At 39.3% G+C, this 24,090-nt stretch overlaps 1 protein-coding gene across 5 annotated transcripts in view; it reads left to right on the top strand.

The window, feature by feature from the left end:
* The window catches only part of kcnt1b (potassium sodium-activated channel subfamily T member 1b), a 91,459-nt gene that overhangs the window by 44,396 nt on the left and 22,973 nt on the right, over positions 1 to 24,090 (top strand). For all 5 annotated transcript variants that reach the window (XM_084728393.1, XM_084728391.1, XM_084728395.1 and 2 more), the window contains 15 exons: positions 6,134 to 6,213; positions 8,226 to 8,331; positions 9,877 to 9,924; positions 10,031 to 10,079; positions 10,296 to 10,355; positions 13,462 to 13,536; positions 13,863 to 13,946; positions 16,408 to 16,502; positions 17,563 to 17,743; positions 18,260 to 18,424; positions 18,622 to 18,758; positions 21,141 to 21,204; positions 21,494 to 21,602; positions 21,696 to 21,804; positions 23,840 to 23,989. In XM_084728393.1, the coding sequence (XP_084584519.1) occupies positions 6,134 to 6,213; positions 8,226 to 8,331; positions 9,877 to 9,924; positions 10,031 to 10,079; positions 10,296 to 10,355; positions 13,462 to 13,536; positions 13,863 to 13,946; positions 16,408 to 16,502; positions 17,563 to 17,743; positions 18,260 to 18,424; positions 18,622 to 18,758; positions 21,141 to 21,204; positions 21,494 to 21,602; positions 21,696 to 21,804; positions 23,840 to 23,989 (1,512 nt within the window). The remainder of the gene's footprint in view (positions 1 to 6,133; positions 6,214 to 8,225; positions 8,332 to 9,876; positions 9,925 to 10,030; positions 10,080 to 10,295; positions 10,356 to 13,461; positions 13,537 to 13,862; positions 13,947 to 16,407; positions 16,503 to 17,562; positions 17,744 to 18,259; positions 18,425 to 18,621; positions 18,759 to 21,140; positions 21,205 to 21,493; positions 21,603 to 21,695; positions 21,805 to 23,839; positions 23,990 to 24,090) is intronic.

Below are 24,090 nucleotides of genomic sequence, written 5' to 3' on the forward strand. Positions count from 1 at the left end.
TGAACTAATTTTAAAGGACCAGCCATGAGATGCAGGTAACAATTGGTTATCTGCATCAGCTGAAAAAAATCAATTTTGTGCATCCTTAATGGTGATGCGTTGTTTTGCAGAGCATGCAGATGCATCAGCGCACCATCTCTGGACTGACATGTGTTGCAGCTGTCTCCTTTAGTTCCCACAATCATTTTTTTTGCCCGGGGTGATGTTGCACTTGGCTAACTGATGCTGCTGTTCACCTACGCTTGCTCCTGCCACACTCTGACAAATAGTCCATATGGCGCAGAGCGTTTGGCAGCTGTTTGACAAGATTTTTTTTTTCATCACTAGTATGAATGAATGCAAGCATTTGAACAGCTCTGTCAACCAGATTATCCTGAGGTCAACAAGCTGTTTGATGTTTATTTACCGAGTCTACAGAGCAATTGTTGTCTCTGTGTGTTTCAGGCAAGGGTGCATAAAATTTTAATCCCATCACTGGCAATGGTCACGGTGTACTGTGTGGGTGAGTGGATGTCACTTTAACAATGAAAGCTTGATCACATTCCCACCAGACTCAGTCTTTCTCCGGTGTTACTCTTCATCACTTTCACTTCTGTCTGATTATGAACTTGTTCCTGACTTTCTGTCACATACTCTGAATGGCTGTAATATACAAAATGCTCTACATACCATGTAGACTTGTTGGTTGGGGACAGAAGTTCATGTTCTATCTATTGTGACTATATGTAGACATTCCTGTCTTATGCCTGCCATCTTTAAACTTCAGGGAAGTAAAAGGAGTGTCTCTTCCCGGGGTTAAGAAATACCACCCTGTTGTAGATACTGTCTGGCTTCTTGGGTATTCAAATAGCTCATGTTTATATTTAACAGTCTGGCTAATGTCCATAAATTGGTGAAGGTTTACAGACTACAGGGGTGCCAAATAAGAGCGCATGAGTGCTTAAAAGGTATGCTGTGTGCCTGCAGTTACTGGCAGTCATCAAGTGTGAAAGAAGTGCTATTTGTAGCTTTAGTCGGAGCTACTTGGAAACATGATAAAGTACGCAGTGCCTGGCAGAGATTGTTATTATTCTGTATGTTCTAGTACTCATTAATTATGTGAACATAAATGTTAGTACAGTAAGGGCTCAACTTTGACCAGTGCAGACCTACGACTTGTGTGTTTCCATACATAGTTGGTCCACAGTTTAGTCTCTCCAGTTTTTTTAAACAGCAAAACCAAAGTGAGAAGTGACTAAGTAAATAAACTTTGGGGCATAACAGAATAGGAAAAAAATATTAGGATATTATTGATGATGACTTTAATTAACACTACACATATTGGTCCTCTCAAATTTGGGGACAGTATGTAAGAGCCTACTGCCATGCTTGCAGCTCTGTGAGGCTGTACTAATTGCTAACATCAGCATCCCAACATGCTCACAATGACAATGCTAACCGGATATTGGTTAGCCTGATTCTAACTGTATAATTAGCTGCTATTGCTTCATTATGCATCTAAATTTAACACCAATTTCAAAAATATTGTGATGAAATCTATTGAATGCAGTCTTTTGCAGACCATGGAACCTGAGAAGTTAAGGTCTGCCCAAAAGTTGCTAGATTTGTTGCGAGGCTCTTTAAAAAAATACCTAACAATGGCTTAAAGGACCAGTTTGTATGGGTTAGTGGCATCTAGCGATGAGTTTGTAGATTGCAGACTCTTTCCCCCTCTATGCATGGAGCAGAGCCGACAGCATCCACAAAAGTCGTGCAAAACGTGAAAGGCCATATCTAGAGCCAATGTTTGGTTTGTCCATTCTGGGATACTGTAGAAACATGGCAGTGCAATATAGTGACCTCTGTGAAAGAGGGCCCATACCCTCAACAGATACAAACAAATCAATCAAAGGTATGGAAAACACAACAATTCTTATTTTCAGGTAATTATACAGGAATGAAAGGCTTTTTATTTTATTCAATTGCAATACACTGCCAGTAAATCCCCTTACAATTGTCTATTGAAGAAGTTGCTAAGCTGCTAACAATGCAACATTGCCTTGCATATGGCAAAATATGCTACAATTTCAGTACAACACGATTTATCAAGTATGGATAAAAAATAAGACACTTTAACAGTCATATAAAAGTAACCATATCATTGTTCTAATTTAACTAAAATGTGATGGAAGATGGAACCAGCACAACAGATGTGTCGCTTTCCAAATACTGACAGACTGTAATGCAGGTGTCTACCTTAGATTCAGATGAGCAGAGACACCTTCACATTGAAATACTAGAAAATAGAGCAGACATGCAACAGCATTGTTGTCATGCCCACCCATTTTGTGTGTGTTGTTAAGCAAATGCCAGTGCAATTCACATGTAAAATAACACAATAGGAATTGCATCATTGAGTTTATTTTGGAGTCACATTTCAGGTTCTGATGTGCTCACGTTTCCTATTTGCAGTGGTGGACAAAGTACTCAACACCAGTACTTGAGTCAAAGTATAGATACTCCTGGTCAAATATTACTCAACTACAAGTGAAAGTTGCTCAGTCAAAATTTTACTTGAGTTAAAGTACTAGAGTACTTGGTTTTAAAAATACTTAAGTATTCAGAAGTACACGTTTATAAAAATACTTAAGTATTCAAAAGTACAAATTACAAAGTACATTTTCTAATATAAATACATGCTGTATTGATTTCATGATGCATTTACAGAAGCTTGTAACTTTCTGAAACCATCTAATGATGCACTGACCTGCTTGTAGAACCACTCTGCTATACAAAGCCTATAGAAACACCTATAAAAACTTCAGCAGAGAAATGCAATCAAAAACAAAAAGGACAGTTATTGTCATTTTCTGATGTAACTGTATTAAAATCACCACATAAAATTAGACTGAAGCTGACTGTAAGGAGTTCTCCAAGTCTGTTAAATAACTGAGATTTTTTTCTGTCTTCAGAGGCAGTATGTACATGCATTATGTGGTATTTTTCACCCCAATAAAAACAATCCAACTTTAAAAGCTACCTGGAATAATGAATAATTATAATAACATCTTGAGATTTAATTTAGTCTTTGTCCTGCTGTCACCATTACTGCTTTTTGTTTGAATGAAAGACGGAGAGCTTACTTGTTCTTGTTACAGAGCGCCTGGACGTATTTCTGCTTTTACATCAATCCCATTTGAGAGGAGCTACTGTGATTGGTTTCTTTCTGTGAGGAAAACAGCATGTGACCAACTGCATTTTAGAAAAGAAAAAACAGCAACAGCTGACTTCAACGATGCGCTCAGTCAAAAAGTAACAACAACTTTCCTAGAAATGTAGTGGAGTCAAAAGTACAATATTTGTTTTTGAAATGTAGTGGAGTGAAAGTAATAAGTTTCCACAAAAACAAATACTCAAGTAAAGTACAGATACTCAAAAATTGTACTTAAGTACAGTACTCAAGTAAATGTACTTCGTTACTGTCCACCACTGCCTATTTGAAGTGTAATTACAGGTACCTGTGGACAGGCTGAGTAAACATGAAGCCTATGTGCTTATATGACAGCTGTGTCAATGGAGACCGTCTCAACATTGATTGCCTGATTTACCACCATTAGTCTTTATGACAGCCTTTTAGTGCTTCGTGGGTGATAGGAATCAATATATACGGTTTACATGGTTTACATATAACTGTGAGTTAGGCTACGAAGGAGTCATGGGGGATGGGAGTACGTGATTGGTGCCTATAGACAAGAACATGTCATTGTGTGCATGTGTGTAGCTACAGCTAATTCCTTCCACTGGAAATCCATAACACACCGACACAGACACGTGAGTGAACATTTCCTGCCTTGGAAGCTGTCTCCATAGTGATACAGTCGGGAGAGGGAGAAAGGGGTATGGCTGAAGATAGTGCTTATCTCATGTTCTTTCTCCCACCTACAGTCTTTATCTACACATACATACCTCCCTTAGGACTTGGCTGCAGTAATTGCCCCTGTGCTTTCTCCTCCCGTGTCTTTTTGCACCCTGTTTTCATCTTGTCAGACAAGCTAGAAGGCTCTAAAGGTCCCTCCTGGAACCACAAGGCCATTATTCCTTCCTCACCGTGCTCATTAGTGACAACAACCTCTGTACATTACAGAAACTGTTAATAGGCTTGTCTCACTACCTGCATTCATTTAACCTACCTTCAGGAACTACATCATCATTCGTGCTTAAGGGACCATTTGGTCAAAATGCCAAGCCTATTAAAGGTCCATTACGTCTGCTCAAAACTTTAATAGCTTTGGATTTGTCATTATGTGTCATAAGTGAGAAACCATGGCTGTTTGATTTGAGGTACTGTTGCTTTTGAACAGGAGATGGGTATCAATTATTAATGAACGCCTTTGTGTTAGTGCTGAATATAAACCAGGCTGTTGTTCATGTTCTCATTTATATATATGAAGAAAATAGTCCATACCCAAGCGATAGACACTGTCACGCAAACTGTAAACAACATTACAGATTATGTTGTTGGTTACTAAATGTGTATATAAAATATTAACACTGAATAGAAATTATTAAACCCTCCTGGGTGCCAGTTTCACACATAAATTGATCAGTTAGGATTATTGCCTCAGTAGAGCAATTAACAAACCCATACCTTCAGCTGAAACCCAGCATGTGTCATGTGCATCACAGCAAGTGCACCATCAGGAGAATGTCAGTGTATGAAAAAAAATAGGGCCTTATTTATTTAATAATCTGCGTTATTGATCAAGTACCAGTGCTTCACATTAGGATTCAAGCTCATGCATTTGTGGCTGATTTTGTTTTGGGGGGGCTGTTCATCATGACCGGTGGTAAATGGATGGTAACAGAATTAGGCAGAGGAGGGATACACAGCTTTTTAGTACATTTTTACTGGAAACATTCACCAAACACAATTATGGCAATGGCATAATTAACATTACCGTTATATAACGGTCTTTTGAAATTGCCAGATTGAGCCCTTGCAAGCAATAGTTTTACAGTAGTGGGATGCAAACTAACATCAACACTTTTCATGTACTGACTGAAATGTATCAAGTATCGAACTGAATGTATGAGAAGTTGGTATTAAATGCCTGTTCAGAATCTCATGCTTTTTATGCTCTGATCTGATCCAAATGATCAATTATGCTCTGTCTAACTTTAAGTTATCATATAGAAGTGAAGTTCTTGTAAGGCTGAGTGTTTAAGGACAATGATAATGATGTCCTTTGTTTTTTTTTTATTGTAAAAAAAAAAAAAAAAAAAAAAAACATAAATAGACCAAAATCAATGTGTTAGTTTCTCAACACGTTCCACTTCTAAATCTTTTTTAAAAAATGGGTCATGACTAAATACTTTTATTGATTAAAAAAGGGCTCAGTAATTTCCTGATACAGCTTGGCCTGGTACATTTTTAGATAACACTTGCCAAACTGGAGTAAATGGCATATTTGTTGGGGACCATTTTCAGCCAGAGGTTCAGTGTGGTGTTGAGTATTAAAAAGGACGTTTTGGTATTTAATGGCAAGTACATTTAGAATATTTTGTTACATGCAAGATTTCCACATTTTCTACAAGTGTCTAAAAAACTAGATGTGTTATGTAGTTTGTTGGGTTGTATACTCATATAATCCAACAATCTGCATCTCCTGCTACAAGAAAACAACTCCCATGATCCCATGCCGCTTCATGATGTCATCAAACTGCATCTTTTGTTATTGTTTTAATGTGAGAGGGACCCTTAGCAGCAGATGTAAAAGTTGGGTTTTGCTGTAAAACATGTTTTTATTGCTCAAGCCAAGGTATGTCATTTTGATATCAGAACTGAATATTTGGTATTGTCTTGGTACCTGCCACCTGAATGCAAACATGACAAGATGACATGATAACAAGTCACAACAAGTCATGTGTTTCATTTCCAGTAAGTGACACTGATTTCAACAAACCAATATCACTAAAAATCCACTGCTTTGTCTCGCACCTGTTTGCATAATATCATTAAAAGATTTACACTGTTGGTCACATGTTCTCTTAGTTATTTCTGTCTGTATATACTGTACTGTATGTTGGCAGATGGTGCTGTGCGCATGCTCACCTGTATACATTTATTCTGACATCATGTCACTGTTTGTCACAGGGTGCAGGTGGAGTTCTACGTGAATGAAAACACCTTCAAGGAGCGGCTGAAGCTTTTCTTCATCAAAAACCAAAGGTCAAGTAAGTACAGCCGACAGGGAGCGTCACGACATCCTCCTCTCTTCCCGTAATTCAAATGGTAACAGGCTCGCTGCCGATAGTTATGCTCGGAGCTAAATGAATATATAAAAGCATTATGTAGGAAATTACAGTCTGTGATGATGACGCATATCCAATTTCTGTCTCAGTTGGGGTTTCATTATTACATTGACTGCCTTATTGTAAAACACTTTGGTTGTGTGGCCCAGCAAGGACAGAAGGAGTATGGCTCATTTGCTGAGAAACAAGGCAGGGCTGCAGTGTTTTCCTCAATAGGAGATAAGACTGGCAATGCCACAACATCCCTGAGAGAGCCATTAGTGCAGCTCAGTGGTGTGGTGCATTGTGTTTGGAAGCCATTCGTTTGCAGCTAGTTTTAAAAATGTACACTATGGAAACGCTGTGTATCTGTTAGACCATGTCGTTGACATATCCTCAGCACTGACTTTCCCTCAACCTGTCATTGTCAGTAAGCCGCCGCAGCCTTTGACATAAAACAACAGTCTAATGAAAAAGTCACACTTCGCTGCAGGGGTCTCTTGCTCTGTATCAGCGCTGTTTGTTTGTCAAATCATTTTAACATTGACGCTGGCTTCATGTGAAGAGGTCGCGTCACGAGAGATTAGGCAGGGCAAAGACTGATTAGAAATGGGGAATACAACTAGCACCACCCTCTGGCTAGCAAGCATGCCTGCACCTAAATTTCTGTTCTGCCTGTTTTGTGTGCTTATTGGCATATTCCTGCACTCGCCCAAACAGGAAACCATGATTCTACAAACATTATTATCCTCTCAACTATTTCTATCCAATCCCACCAGTCATTAATCCTTCTGTGCAGTCCTCCGTCATATTAGAAGCCCATAAAAGTGCTGCTGTTATTTTTGTGTTAATCTTGGAGGATTTGAAAGTTATGCATCAAAGGAAATCAGTTGTGACAGGCAGCCAGAGCAGCATGGAACTGCATCAGTCACGCTTCAGGGCTTCGCCAGATAAAATCTCTTTGGGCTTATCACGAAAGGCAGTTTATGCATCTAAACAACTGGTGTTCACAGTTTCAACCTCTCAGTGATGATGAGAGATCTGGCTGCATGTGTCATCTGTCGTTGACCCAGAATCAGATAGGTGATCACAGCATTGGGTGGCCTGAACTTAAGATGGTAGACAAGTTTATGACCAAAATACCAAAAAACTCATTTTCACACCCAATTTCAGAATCAGAAAGATCTCTATTGTCACTATACTCAGGTATGTTGAACTTACAAATGCCCTCTCTCTATGCAGTTAGAAAAGTATAATAATATAAAGATATAAAACATTTTACTGGTTTTATAAATTTACAAAGAGGTGACTGGTTAAAAAGTTAATAAAAAGATACTTCATTCTTTTATTTACAAATTGTGGGAAACCATTGGCTATTATCTGACAACGATTTTGCCCTTGGGGGGCAACGGCCAATGTTTTCGTTCTTCCAGTGTAGCCTGTGGTCAAAATTTCTGGTCCTGTGTGCCGGGCGTTCTTTAGAGTCTAATTAGCAACTTCAGATTCAAGAGACAGAGCAATATACAGCAGCAACAAGTTCTTTTTATTTTCTCTCCCACATGTCAAAAACAGAAATTAGGCAACAGCTCACTACCTCAAATACAGAAGGCTTATAAGTCACGATGTTACAATGGTAGAAGGCTCTGTGTTTCATGAGTGTAAGCCATTGTGATGGATGATGCGGCCCAACCCTACAGACCAAGCTGCTTTTTGGCCGATACATTCTGCCTCTTTTGCTCTCCGCATGGTGATACATGCAACCAAAAGCCTGTTCAAACGTGATTGTTCAATACTTCTCTGAGTATTAATAGAAAAAAGACCGCTTCAGATACCAAAATCTTGTCCTTTGCCTACAGATTCTGCACATTCGTTTGAAGGTATCTGTTCATAGAGATCAAATGAAGCTAGACCAGTTTTCGAGTGAAGGCAGATGACATGACTTTGTCTGTTAACAGGCCTGAGAATCCGCCTGTTCAACTTCTCACTGAAGATCCTCACCTGTGCCCTCTACATACTGAGAGTCAGCCTGGATGAGCCCACTGAAGTCGATGGCAACTCAGGGTGAGAGCCAACCCACTCAGTTATGATGATGTGTCCATATTTTCTGGATATCTGCTTTTTATTATTAGATGGTTGTTTTGGTCTTTTTTTGCTTTGCTTTCTATTTGGCAACATCTTTGATATTAAGTGAAGGCAGTGAAATCTTTTGGTTTAGAAAAAGATTTAGAAAAGACAGATAATTCTATCTATCATTTTATTCTGCTACTGATTCCAAAACATTGACCGACTGTATGCCAGGAATCTATTACCATTGCAATGTGCATAGAGAAAGAAATATTAAAAATATCATGCGGGTAGAGAACATTTATTTATATACCGTAATTTCTGGACTATAGAGCGCACCTGATTATAAGCCTCATCCAGTACATTTTTAAAGGAAAAACCATTTTGTACATACATAAGCCGCACCTGTCTATAAGCCGCATGTGCCCACATTGAAACATGAGATATTTACAAAGAAAGACGGTACACAGAAAGAGTTTTCAAAGTTTTAATAATATACCTTAGCTTTTCTTTCCAAACAGTGCCTGTGACGCGGCAGTAACACAGCAGCAATACGGCAGTAACACAGCACTAAAAGGGCTGGTTAAAAAAACATACCGGTAAAAGTCACTGAGACGCGGCAGTAACATAGCAGCAACACGGTAGCACAGCGAAGTTACATTAAACTTGCGTCTTCCTCGACACATATATTCCACCTGTCTCACTCTTACCTTTTCTGCTCGAGCGCCCCTGGCGGCCGTTAGAAAAAATGCATAAATTAGCCGCATCATTACATAAGCCGCAGGGTTGAAAGCGTGTGACAAAAGTCGCGGCTTATAGTCCGGAAATTACGGTAAAAGGGCTGTGATTTTTTGTTTTCAACATGTTAAATTAGGGCTGCAACTAATGATTATTTTTGATTCATCTGTGAGTCTCTGTCTTGATTAATCAATTAGTTGTTTGCTCTGTGAAATGTCAGAAAATGGTGAAATGTGTTTCCCAAAGCCCAAGAGGACGTCATCAAATGTCTTGTTTTGTCCACAACCCTGAAGAAATAAGAAATTATTCACATTTGCAAAGCTGAAATCAGAGAATTTTGAATTTTTTTCTTAAAATGACTCAAAACAATTCATCCGGTTATTATCAAAATAATTACCACTACTTGATGAATCATCTAATTGTTGCAGCACTACTTTGAATATATCTAGGGGATTTTTGTATTTGAGAATTACTCCTAAAAATACAAAACTTAAATGGTATAACCAAAATTTAAATGAATTACAATGTGTGGCTTTGATAACACTGAGATTGCTATTTAAGATACAAAAAGTGAAAAAGAGCAAAGATAAGTTGTTCCCTCTGTGCAGTCATGTGGAAGCTGTAGATTGTCTGTATTGTGCTCAGTGCCAGCAGCTTTTAGAGAAGTGCTGGGTTTTGTTCTTTATGGCAACACACCAACTGATGGAAATGTTTCCCAGTGGGTGTGCTTCCACTCACGCACACACATTCTCACACACCTTCACGCTCTTTTTGTGTTTCCCTTGTTGCTGTTTTTCTCCACAGTGCAACGTGTCGGCACAACTTTACGACTAATTTAACAGGAATCAACTGGTACGTTTCAGTCAAAATGGCATTGCAAACTGAAGTGTCTCTGTTTTCTGTGTTGCGATTATATGCATTAATGTGTGAGGAAAACTTTCCTCTGGTTTCTTGACAGGGAGTTGATTTTCTGGGTTACCAGAAAGGATCCTGTATGGGCGATACAGGTGAGCGTAATAACACTCCAGTGAAAGTGCACATAAATCAAATTCCTCTGCATGAACTGAATCCCAATGCATGATTCAACCCAAACACAATGGGAGCCATTTATTAGATAAAAGCATTGCAGAGTGCAGTAGTTTCCAGTGAAGGTTGAGCAGCCAGAAGAGATGAGTTTGCAGTTCCCAGGTTCATTTATCTCCCTTCTCCCCCCTCTGCTCCAGGTGACAGTGGCCTTAATCAGTTTCTTGGAGACCATGCTCATCACATATCTCAGCTACAAGGTAAGAGGCTGGTCCACAGTGCACGATTTCTCCATTTAATCTGCGCTGATGTCTTACAGCTGTCTGATCAAAGTTCTGGACTGCCCGTCTGTTCTCTCTCATGGGCCAACAGCTTCCAGTGTCCCCTCCAAGTGCCAGTGCCAGGGAACTTATCAAAGATACAACTCCAGAGGACTTTTGCCACTAATTTAAAACTCAGACATCTTGTACTTTGCCCTGGAGATAAATTGCATAAACAGGTTTGCAGGGCAGAGTCATCTAAAGGTGCACTTTTGTCCTTCAGGTCAAATGCACTTTCAGAGAGGATTATGCACATAGTGAGTGAATACATCAACGTTATGTATTCTATGGAAATGACTCAGGTTCCCACAAGTAGAAAGGGTCAGTATTTGTGTGTGATTCCTCCATTGTTAATAAGTAGGGATACGCTAAGGGATTTTTGCCCCAGTAGTACTACAGCATGTAAATGAGATGGATGACTTTACCTTACATTGTGATGCAGTGCAGGGTTTCTGTTTTCTGGTTACTTTCTTTATTGAGATATTTAGACATTAAATTTACTACAAGGAACTGTCATGTTTTGTTGATTGTGTTGTGGCCAAAATCTGTTGTGTTTCTACTGTAATAACCACAAGATATAAAATCTACTCCTTCTTTTTAACTGGCTAACGTATGACTCGCTGTAACTCTGCCTGGGAAGATGCAAACACAGACTCGTCTCATCTAGTTTCAGGAGGTCAGAAGGTCTCCAACCTTGTAGCAGGCATTACAAATAATTACACAGAAATAGCCGATCTGGTTGTGGATGGTCAGGCTAACTATTTGAAATGAATTGTTAAAAAAAATAAATAAAAATAAACCAGTTAAAAACTCCTTGTAGTAGCTATAAGATAAGCTCCTATTGTATCTGAATACAGTAAGGCTAAATTTAGAGAAGTCACCTTCACCCAAAATTAAAAAATATTATCCTTCTATATTGTTCTGGTGGGAGTCTGGTTGTAGAGATATCTGCCATAGAGATGTCTGCCTTCTCTCAAATTTAAAGGAGCTAGACAGCACTCAGCTTTCATGTAGGAACATTCTTCTTTCTACCAAACTACACCCACCAGCTGTATCACTGTACAGAAGAAAGCATACATCTACTTGTTCTTGTGAGACAGCAGGATGTAAATGGTAATGGAGCCCCCATCAGGTGAGCTATGACCTCTCGTCTATGAGTAGATGCACACTTCCTTATGCGCAGTGACACAGTTACTATGTAGTTCCATTATATTCAAGACAAGGCAGACATTTCTACCATCTTTATCTCCAAAACGTGTCAGCTTACACCAATACAATTTAGATGGATAAATAGCACTACAGGTAAAAGGAAAAATATGTATTTCTCTTTCGGGGTTGAACTGACACCTTAAGATCAAATCTTCAAAGTACTGTCGTCCTCAAAAGAATCAAGTATTTGCTTTGGATTATTAGCTTTAGCGTTGCTGCTCTGAGACTGATAATGTCTCTTAAATGTGTTGCTCTCTAGATTTCAGCTTCTTCCCCTGTGGTGATAAACTAAAGTTTGGTGTTTGTTGATCCTTTTATGTTTTGCCATGTCTTTTTTTTCTCTCCTTACAATATTGTTTAGGGACTCTCTCTGCATTTATTTTATGAGGAGCAAATGCCCAAACGTTATTAAATCCAGTTGGTGATGAAATGTTGCCTTGTAAGTTATGTGTGTATGTTTCTCTATTTTCTTTAGTAGTTTTTTTATTAACTCCATCATAAGCAGAGCCCGCCACTGAGCAGCAGCTTGTAAACTCTGCTGCTCTCTCAACACTTTATTAGTATTCAGTCCCACTCTCTGATTGTGCAATTAGCTGCATGCATGCAACCATACTTTTACTGTATGCATATAGTGGAATATCTGGCCTTATAAGATAAAGCCAGCCTTGACAGTGTCCACTAAAAACACAACATAAAATAAACTAGCTTGTCTTTCCTTTTTCCAAGGCCTTATTGAATATATAATGCAGCATGCAATAAAGCATGGATGGTATTAAACTTAATTTACATAACACGTCTAAAAGCAAGAGCAGAGAATGCAGCATACACTAGTTTACAAAGTTCAAAAAGTCATAAAATCTGAGAGAACGTAGCTGTGATAAAGAGATTTAATTACAAAGGGTTAGGGTTATAATAATGACAATTATGCTTCTCTGCATAAACTGTTACACATTAGCTAAATGTCATTAGTAGGCTTCACAAACAAGCACATGCTTTGAAGGCCTCCAGAACAAAAACAGGCCACTGTGCTGTTTCTCAACCCGCAAGTAGGAAAAAAGCGTCACACTCTCTGTCTCCATATGCAGTTCTTTAATCTAGATGACATTTCAGCCCTCAGGCCTTCTTCAAGATCAGCAATCAGAGTGAAAACAAAGGCACTCGTATGCTATATAGGTCACATCCTACTTACATATCTGATGGTGGTTAAATAATCATGTTCCACCATTATGCAGTGGTCACATTAAACATAAACTTTACCAAATAATTCCATTAGAATTGAAGGAGCAAAGTTTGACTGGTGAAATCAGTCTCAACCAAACGCATGCCCATTTACCTTGGCAGGTTATGGCAGCTCCCCTCCCTCCCTGCTTATGTGTGATCGTGCCCCTAGGATGGGAAAAGACAATGAAGAGACCTTCAGCAAATAAAAACCTCAAATAAGCAGTGACAGCAACATTAAGCATCAGCTCTGGATCAATATCATAAACAACTTTATCTGAATATCCTCTAACTAGAGATACATTACAGTAAAGACTTGAAATCATAATATATATTTAATCCATAATTAAATATAGATTAATCATGTTTCCTGACTCAGCATTAATTACTGCACCACTCCAGCTTTTAGTAGCTCAGATCAATACTAAAAATGTATATACCAAAGAAGAAGCAGTTTAATTGTATTTCTCTCTCGGATCAGTTGCCTCTTATAAAGTTTTGTTTTCTTGTCATAGCTGACTTCCTCCAGCATTCATTATTACTGTAATTACATGTCTCTCTAAAACAATCTGCGCTCTCATTGGTTCATTCATTCGTTTCACATCTATTTCCTTTCCAGGGGAACATTTGGGAACAGATGTTCCAGATATCCTTCATATTGGAGATGATCAACACAGTGCCATTTATAATCACAGTGAGTAATTCGTTTAATCGGCTGATTAGTCAATACATTGTGCAAGAAATATTATATCACAGGCACCTTCATTTGGGCTCAGTGTCATTTTGGTATTTGGTAGTTGGCTGGTCTTGTATCGCATTAATACCCCAGTGACATATGTTCTTCATCCCAGGCTAAACATTTTATCACCCTAACACCTTTGATGGAAAGAACATATTCATTTTATTGTATTTTCTTCTCTGTATTGAAGATAAGTGTGTCATTTCTCAGATATTTTAGCTGATTTCACTGATTTGTTTCACTTCTTCTCATTCCTGTCTTTCTTTGCTTTCCTCTTTAAGATCTTCTGGTGTCCACTGAGAAACATATTCGTCCCTGTATTTCTTAACTGCTGGCTAGCCAAAGGTGCCCTGGAGAACATGATCGTGAGTATTTTCAATAATGTATTTATTGCATTGTAGCTGTCTTGCATGAAAAGCACTGAGGGCCATGAAAGTATGTTATCCATCCTGTGGCAGCCATATTGGAGGTCCTCAGCTCATGAGTAACGCTGGCTATCAAGCCAGAGTGGCTTTATGCAATTTACACTGAACAGAATTCAATTGAGCCGGCTAATTTCTTTCTTTCTGGTGGTGACTTGTGCACTAGCTAATGTATGTTTTTGTAGCTCGTGTTATTAGCTGCATTTGTTCATGTAACATTGTTAGCATTGATGGTGGTTATACTGAAATTGAAATTAGCCTGCTGGCTAATGAGTTTGCTGTCAGAGCTAACACCAACCGTTTTCTCGAGTTAACAGTGAAGACTCTTGCTTGGAGAAAAGATAAAAAAAGTTTACGGGGGTTTAAGGTTACGGACTGAAGATATTTTTTCATGATTGCCTAAAAAAATGTAATTAATCCAACGTGGGCTGTTTTGATTTAAGACTGAACAGACCCACGGGTATGTATCTTGTATAGATGGTTACATAGAGAATTGGCTAGTAATTCACTTAATCGGCTGATCAGTCAGTATGTTGTGCAAGGAATATTATATCACAGCCACCTTTATTCGCCTTCACTCAAGAATTGAATGGTCAAAAATGGTCAGAAATTGGTGGCCTGATATTTCAGCTGGTGGAGCGTTCGCCCCATGTGCTGAGTCCTCTGCAGTGGACATGGGTTCACCTCCCTCCTGTGGCCTCTTGCTATATGTCACTCCTCCACTCTCTTCCCCTTTTCCTGTCATATCTTCAGCTGTCCTATCAATAAAGTCTTAAAAATGAATCCACAAGAGTCTCAGCTTTCCAGTCAGACACAAATTATAATGCTCTAATAGTGGTTACGATATGCAGAAATATTGAAATTGATTAGGCAAAAATAACATGTTTATGCTGCCTATAAAACTGCATGGGATTATTATAAAGTGGGCATGTCTATAACAGGTAGACTCTGGGGTAATCATAGAACCTATTTTCATTCAGATACCTTGAGGTGAGAGTTAAGGGACCCCCTTGAAAGTCACCATGTTAGTTTCCTACTTGCCTGAATTTACCTTAACTTGGACAAAGGGGTCCATAAGCCATTTAGTTGCATATGATACCAGTATCTTCACTTGCTTTGAAACTGTGCCTGCCACAGCCTCTGAAAGAGAGTAATGGGAGCTAGGAATGTGGACGTCCCTGTGGAGTTGAAGAGTTTAATATACTGGAGATCTATACTGTAAATGACAATGATGCATTGCATTTATCTGGGGACCAATAATCAGAACCAACAGCAAGGCAAGCCAAGGCAAAAAAAGATTCAGGCAATACCAAAGAGGACAATACGCTGCAGTGCTACATGGAAACATAGGCAGGATAAAAAAAAATGCCTGCTGCACAGCAGTCTGGTGTTGTAGTATCAATATTGTCCAGGATTTGCCATAAGTGACTGGTACATGGAATCGAAAGCAATTAGATGATATCCAGCTGGTGTAGTGTGTGCGCTCTCACTGTGATTCAGATGGGACCATGACAGAGTAAGATCCTCATGCCAAGGCGGTAGTTGGGCAGATGGTTGAATCTGAGGCCAAGCAGACCAGCACATGGAAAGAAATCACTGACAGTTCGGAGAGGCAGTGAAGGGAGGAGGTGGCAGGCAGAACATGCTAACAAGGTGCAACTAAAAATGAGTCGTGAGCTCCTACATTTCAAGACAATATACCAATGTAGGAGAAAGCACAATATTATACTATATCTGATACTGTTCCACTAAAGAGGAGAGGCACAGTGGAGTTAACTTGTATCCAGACCATCCTTGTTTTTGCCGCCAGTATGTACTAAGAAAATATCACAGAAATTTCTGATGATTGTTTTTTCAATATGTCCCATCAAATCTTACATGCATATGATTTCTACATTTACTTGAACAAAGAAGAAAGAAAGAAAAGACAAATACACAGAAAAAAGAAAACTCAAAAAACAATTAAAAATAAGAAGGGACGTCACAGATATCACTGTAAATAACACTGTTATCAAGTATCATTCATGAGTTTATCTTATTGAAATAATATATTAAATGTTGTCATATCAAATATAATAAATGTACCTTTCCTCTCAGTGAAAGCTTATTTTTTTCTATCCAGAAGTGCTTCATGACATTTTTTCACCAAGGCTTGTGGTTCTTCGTTTTCCAAAGTCTTCATGCTGAAGAATTCACAAAGCTGTTGTTTGACAGATCTGGGATTCGCTTCTTGGGATTTTCTCCACAAAAACTGTTTAATTGAGACCTTACTAATGTTGTATTTGGTCGTCCTGAAATATAAAAAATAGAAGTATTTCAGGCATTGGGATGAACAGTTTAACAGCAACAGTAGGCCAATAGATCCATAACCTGCGAATCTAATAATCTCTTTCCATATGTCCAGAATGATTTTCACCGTGCCATCCAGAGGACCCACTCTGCCATGTTCAACCAGGTGTTCATCCTCATCTGCACATTACTGTGTCTGGTTTTCACTGGGTGAGTGAGCCTCTGTGTTTGCTGTTAGTCACTGAAATGCTTCTCTGACCTTTGAGGCTTTCAGGCCTCCTTAACTGACCATTGCTGCAGAATCTGTTAGTTGACCGGTGTATAGCACAACATCATAAAACTTATAATTTCTAGCACAGCTGGTAGTGTGCATGTTTGGACAAAGCAGATCATTTTGTAGAAGTTATTCAAACATTTCTATGTATACAGACACAGTGAGCTTTTTTTGGCACAGTGGTGAGGCTGAAGGTTCACAGTTTTTTCTGGCTAGGTGGAATTTGAGTGAAAGAGACCACGAAAAAGCAACAAAATGTAAAGAGTAGGAGTTATCTGATATTGTGAGGCCAGTTAGCTTCTAGACCTTAGCATTTTTATCTTGAAGTTTGAATATTTTCTTACCAAAAATAGTGCTGAATAGCAGGGAAATGTGCAAAATCACTTGGATATAAAATCACATGCTCTAAAATCAGAACTCGCAGTAAGCGAGACACTAAGAACAAGAAAACACAGCAGGAAAAAAGTGTTAAAATATTCTCATTTGCCCATCTTCTGCATTTCTTTTGTCTCATTAATTCTCACTTTTATAGCACCAGTGTCTTATAATCAAAGCTGTCACGTCTTAAATCTCAGCTCTTTGGCAGCCTCCTTGTGTCCTGGCCACCACCCAGCACCTACTCTATCGCCTCCACTCCGGTCTGTCCAGTGAGATCTCCTTATTCCCCTCTGCCTCAGGGATTCATTAAATCTCCAACTTATCAATGAAAAAACAAATGAATTAGCAGAAGCAGTGAGGTGAAACCGACACAGCAATCAATAGTGTCACTTTAAATAGCATACGGAGCAGGAGCCTAAGCTTTATTGACTCTGGTGCCCTTTGATCTTGGGCAAATTGGATTTGATATCCAATCCACCAGGCTAAAACATAACACTGAAGCAGATTACGCTCGTAAAGTATCTCTTCATGTTTTATTTAAATTCTCTCTACCCGCAGGAGACTCATCCGATGTAACATCATCAAGTCATGATTGTGAAATTCTCCATTTTTCTGCAGAGCTTGTGGGATCCAGCATCTAGAGAGAGCCGGGAACCACCTGTCCCTGTTTGACTCCTTCTATTTCTGCATCGTCACTTTCTCCACGGTGGGCTATGGGGACGTCACACCACAAATCTGGCCCTCCAAGCTGCTGGTTGTCATTCTCATCTGTGTCGCCCTGGTGGTGCTCCCACTGCAGGTAAACTAACCCATTGTTTAGTCTTAAAGTGCAGTGAGAGCGTCCACACTGCAGTACACCTTGTCGTTCTGCATTTTGTGCTGACTGCCATGGCGTTACCATCAAATATGAAATGACATTTTCTTGTTATCACAGCACTGACAAAAAATAAAAATCTAATAAGCTGCTTACTTCGCTGACATTTTTGGCTGTAGAAAAAGTTTGCAAATCTCACAAGTCAGGCCAAATCATGCTGGCTCACACTTACTGTATGATGAACCCACATACTCACTGAGTTAGTTCTTTTTAAAGATCACAAATCGTCACTTCAATTGTTCTGATGTCTTTACCATCCTTGCAGAGCAAATTGGGTGAGAAATAAAAATGAGCTCCCGCTGCTTGCAAACCACTGCATCAGCAGTTCACACTCCAGTGCTTTCACCATCTGTGTTCAGACAGCAAATCTATCCCTTTGTCATCATTTATTTCATTGTTGCGTTTGACATCATGTCAGTGTTTTTTTGTTGTTTTTGTCAGTTTGAAGAGCTAGCGTACCTGTGGATGGAGAGCCAGAAGTTAGGTGGGAACTACAGCCGCCACCGGGCGCAGACGGAGAAGCATGTGGTGTTGTGTGTCAGCTCGCTGAAGATTGACCTGCTGATGGATTTCCTCAACGAGTTCTACGCTCATCCCAGACTACAGGTACCAAAACAAAATGATGTATTGTTGATGCTGGATTATGAGAAAGTCAAGTATGTAGTTGGTATAAATTAGGGCTGAATGATTTTTTTGATTGTCCAATGTTAAACACATGTCGTACAGGTTACACATTATCCATATACTTCATATAAAACTTGTTGTATCGTTGAGCTGAAGCATTCATGTCCGTCGTTTTGCAGGACTACTATGTGGTGATCCTGTGTCCAACGGAGATTGACATTCAGGTCCGCCGTATCCTCCAAATCCCTTTGTGGTCACAGAGGGTCATTTACCTTCAAGGATCTGCCCTCAAAGATCAGGATCTGATGAGGGCCAAGTGAGTGAAAGCATGGCATGCATCATTTGGTTGATGTAGCCTGTTTCTAGAGCTCTTAACTTCGGCCTGCGTTTGTGAATTTTAATGAATAAAATTAAACTATTCAATCTGATTATCAGGCTGCATGAAACCAGGCTCTGTCTTAATGTCTAAGTGTTTCAGTTTCGAACATAATCTAAGTGGATAAGAATCCAAATGTGAAGTTTAATTCCTCTGCTGGAAATCACAGTTCTTCAAGTGCTGGTACAGGATGAGATACTTAAAAGTCCGCTTGGCTGGCCTCTGCTTCCACTTCAGTATAATGGAATTTCACTCTTCAGTACACTGATAATCTGCTCGTATCAAAGGCCACACATATAGGCAGTGATCAAAAACTACGATTTACCACATTGGAACGTGTTTGACATCTTAATTTTGTCTCTGTCGCTGAAGAATAACGCAGCACCAGTGTGTGATTCCTGTTTTCACTGTTGCTTTTTATTACTTGTGGTCAGGGCTCTATCTTAAAGGCATCTGCTGGCCAGGGGACAGGAAGACATTGATCAAGGATGATATGAAATAAATTTTGGGATGGTCACAAGATGAAAGTTAGACCCTGCCCAAAGTAAAATGCGACTGTGACACTGCTGTCACACATACACTGACATGCACACACACAGTGAGAAAATGAACTGCAACAGTAACATCTGAAAGCAGTGTACCTGTCGCGGCTGTCAGGCAGCCCTCCCAAAGGTGTGGTGGGATTTTGTGCTTTGTGGTGTCGCTTGCAGCAACACTGGCAAAATGTAACACGGAAAAGACGGGTACAGTCTCTTCTTTCTTTCTCAGTTTGAGGGATGTCAGAAGTGCGAATTAGTTAAAGGTTATCTAACCTCCTCACGCTGGAGCATGCCATGCTTGTCTCATGCGTGTGAACTTTATTTGTATAGTTTTTGCTTGGACAAGTTTACAAAGAGCTTACTAAAATACATGAGAATAAACAAATCCAAATAAATAGATACAAAAAAGAATAAATAGATAGGGAACCATACTAAATATGGGTACACTATAAAGTAGTGATAAATATCAATACTGAGTGTTTGAAATGCTCATTTTTTGCAGTATTGATACTACAATACCAGCTGCACTTTCTTGCTCTTCCTTGTCTGTGATAGCAAGTTGACACACAACACTGCAGTGCTCACATGGTCCTGTCTCCTCTTACCTACTAACAGTGCTGTCTTCTCATCACTTATCTCATTTTCTATATCCGTTATTGTCTTAGAGCTTTGTTATATTTATCTTTTAATAAAAATCTAATCATTTTTGCCCTCAATGTTGAGTCGGATTTTCCCTGTGGTATCAAAATTGGTATTGAATATCAATATTTTTCAAGGTATTTTAGCGAAATGAGAAATCCCAGTATTCTGACAACACTAATATAAATGACAAAAGTCCGGTCAGCAGCCTTGATCTAGGATGGCTACTTCTCATATTTCTTTAGGATTTAATGAGATTATTGACATGCTGTTCAAAATGTCATTTGAGAATCAAATGTGATGGCCAGATTTCTGGCTATAGATTTTATATTTGTTGTCAGTGGACCATAAGCCGCTGTAATGTGCTTGCTAGGCGATCAGGGCCGTAGATTATTACTACTGTCTTGCTGCAGAAATTTAATCAATCAATCATGTATGCCATGCATGACTTTCCATTATGAAACTGTACAAAAACAGCCATTTTGTAATTGGGACGGCCAGCATTTACTTCCAGGACAGTTTAAATTCTATTCTGGTAGTGAAAAAAGTCAAAGCCCTACTTATGGTTATGATGCGATACCAGTCAAGAGGAGTCTAACTACCTCTCACTGGTGCTTCATACTGTGAAATCAAAGTTATAAATTTGCCCAGGAGCTCGTCTCCTTTTTTTTTTCCCCAACAGCCCCCCTTCAATGTGCAAAGTTGTGCAGGTGATTAGACACTGTGGCAATTTCACGCTCTGATATGTTATAGATAAAATCATCCAGCCAGATAAGCCTCTGAGACACATCAGCCCTGCTGTGCTAAAAGATTTTCTTCTGATCATTTCATAATGTAGTTTTCTTCAAGTTCACAGAACGTGAGTTTTTCGGTCATGAGTGAATGATTTCTGCCCCATGTGGCACTAACACCACACTCTAATGTCAAACAGCAGATTGTGTCATGCTAGAATGCAGCTTTTAACCTTTTCAGTTATTGTCATGAGACATTTGCTCTCATCCCTGCTTAGCTTTTCCTTAAAGCATCGATCTCCTTAAAGAGTTAATTTTACGTTTGGTTGAATGTTCTCTTTGCAGTCAGCGACCCATGAACACGCCTGTCTGTGTTTCTTTCTTTTTCTGCTCCTCTCTCTGTCGCTCCTCAGGATGGACGATGCCGAGGCCTGCTTCATCCTCAGCAGCAGGAACGAGGTTGACCGAACTGCTGCTGTGAGTCTGATTGACAGAAATCTGTCAAAGCAGCCATAAAACTCCAGTTTCCAATATAAACACTCTCACGATAAGAATAATTTCACTGGACTAATTTCCCTTCACACTCTGCTTCCTTTATAAATTAGCAGAGAAGTGTTCAGATGATATCATGATTCTTTTGGACCTGACATTGAGTTTTGAGAGCACACTTGAGTTTCTGAGGCAAACTTCATGGTTCATAAAATTCAGATTGCATTTACAAATGAGTCACTGCATGAGTAAAATAGAACCATTTATTCTCCGACAGGATCACCAGACTATTCTGAGGGCTTGGGCTGCGAAAGACTTTGCTCCTAATTGCCCTCTTTACGTCCAGATTCTCAAACCAGAAAATAAATTCCATGTAAAGTTTGCAGGTAAGTGAGGGAGGACTCCCACCTACAGAAACACTGTTTGTCTTTGTTTTCTTGCACACACATTTCTATGTCTAACATACTAAATTTATCCAGATCATGTAGTTTGTGAAGAGGAGTTCAAATATGCCATGTTGGCACTGAACTGCGTGTGTCCAGCCACATCTACCTTAGTCACACTCCTGGTTCACACCTCCAGAGGACAGTGAGTATTAACTACAATTATACTACAATCAACATTGACATTTATGGATTTACAAGGATGTGTTTGATTTGATGTGATTATACTTTTGGGTATTGAAATTGAGCAGATATAAGAAAGTGTCCTAGTCAAAGTAATCTAATTGGTTGAATTAAACCACGATGTCCAGTTTTTAAAGGATTAGTTTCACATCTTGGGAAATGTGCTAATATGATTTCTTTCCAAGAGTTATATGAGAGCATTAATAACACTTCTAATATCTGCCCATTAGATATGAAGCAATGTTACCTTAGCTTAGCATAAGAGCTGGAAAGAGCAAGCCAATGTTGTACAGAGATGACAAAATTTGCTTACAGATAAGTTTTTATGAGCATTAGAGATGCTGATAGGCAGATTTTGTTACCTTATGACCAATTTTGGACCTCATAGGCTATCATCTGATGATGATTTTGCCACTGGAGTCATGGTGGGGCCAACAGCCAATGGTTTGGGGCTTCCTGTGTAGCCAGCAGAGCAGAGTTTGAGTTTGGAGCTGTTTAATCTCTATAAACAGATATGACTATGAATTCATATATTTCAGAAAGCTAAATTGCCATCAGATGATAGCGAGTGGGTTCCAGCATTGCATTTCACTCAATGCATTCTGCTTTTTTGTTCTCCACATGGACTGCAAGCACTACATGCATGCAACTAAAGCTCGCTCAAATGTGATTGGTCAATACTACTTGGATGACAAATGGAAACCAGAATGTTTCCAGTATCAAAATTTTGTCCCTTGCCAACAGATTCTGCGTTCACATGCCGATATCTGTTTCCAGTCTTTATGCTAAAATAAGCTAAGCTAGCTTCTGGCTCAAGCTCCATATGTACTGCATAGACATGAGAGTGGCATCAATATTTTCAAGTAACTGATGGCGTATTTACTAAAAAGATGAAGTAATTTTTCAGGGTGCTAGTCAGTTATCAGTTAAACCTAATTGCTGTTCAGAGCTTCATCGAAATGTGAGCTAAGCTACCCAGTGACCCGACAGCAGATAACTTTGTTTGGCTTGATATTTTTTTGAAACACAAGCAAGAGAGCTTGACATCCTCCTCTTTTAACGTTATCCTTTGTCATAGTTTCTAAGCTTTACATTATCTACCCAGAACTGATGTCATCCTCAGCTTCTGTCTGCTGAGGTTTAACTGAACTGTTGACATTAAATCTGCCCCCAGAGCAGCTCAACCTCCAAGAACTTTTTATTAAGTAAACTTTAAATCTTTTTAACTTTAAGTGCTCTGCTAATGTTTAATATCCCTGTGTGCCATTATTCATGTGGACAGATTAAATCTCACTTGATTAATATTGGAGAAAGACGACTGATCATCCTGTAGCAGTGGAGTTTTTACAGTTTTACGGACTGCATCTGCTTTTTGTCTGCAGAGCTGATTACTGTACTGTCACCACTGCAGAAGCTTGTCACGGTCAAGTCAGTAAACATTACACTGCTTCTTGTTAGGTAATAAATCTGGCTGTGTTTTTCATATTCTGTGCAAGGTGACCACCATATATATCTTCACCGCTCTCCACAGCAGACAAGGCACATCCATTTGAATTTCCATTACGGGAACGTGTACTGGCCCGGGGCTGTGAAGGTGACAGGAATAGGAATAGATTTCTTTTTGGCAGGTGTTAATTTAAACAAAATCACATTGATTAAAAGTGATGAATTACATGAACTGTCTAAATAAAACGACCTCATAGCCTCTTCTCATTTGTTGGTAACCTGGTGACCAGAATTTAGGAGGCTGGGGAGGATACGGGTTTAAAGGTCATACAAATTCATCAGCCTGTGGGGAAATGAGGGCTGTTGGGTTGCAAATGAAGTCAAATTTGATTTGACTGCTTATTCCTCGAAGAATTGAAATGGCTCTTGAGTCATAGTTACCAGTTTTGAAAAATTAATGTCAGCCTTATTATATTCTGACATTAATTTCATTGTAGACATTTGAAAGTTCATGCGTCATGACTAAGTAGAAACCTTTCTGATTATTTCAGGGAGGGGCAGATGTCTCCAGAGCAGTGGCAGAGGACGTATGGACGCTGCTCTGGAAACGAGGTTTACCACATCCGCTTGTGTGACAGCAAGTTTTTCGGGGAGTATGACGGAAAGAGCTTCACCTACGCCTCATTCCATGCCCACAAGAAGTTAGTATTACTTTGACTAGCTTAAAGGGATAGTTCGGATTATTTGATGTGAGGTTTATGAGTAGATGCCGGTTAGCACGTTCCGAGCAGAATGGAGTATC

This window comes from Lutjanus erythropterus, chromosome 10 (genome assembly GCF_056507025.1).
Source record: "Lutjanus erythropterus isolate fLutEry1 chromosome 10, fLutEry1.hap2, whole genome shotgun sequence".
Taxonomy (NCBI): Eukaryota; Metazoa; Chordata; class Actinopteri; order Lutjaniformes; family Lutjanidae; genus Lutjanus; species Lutjanus erythropterus.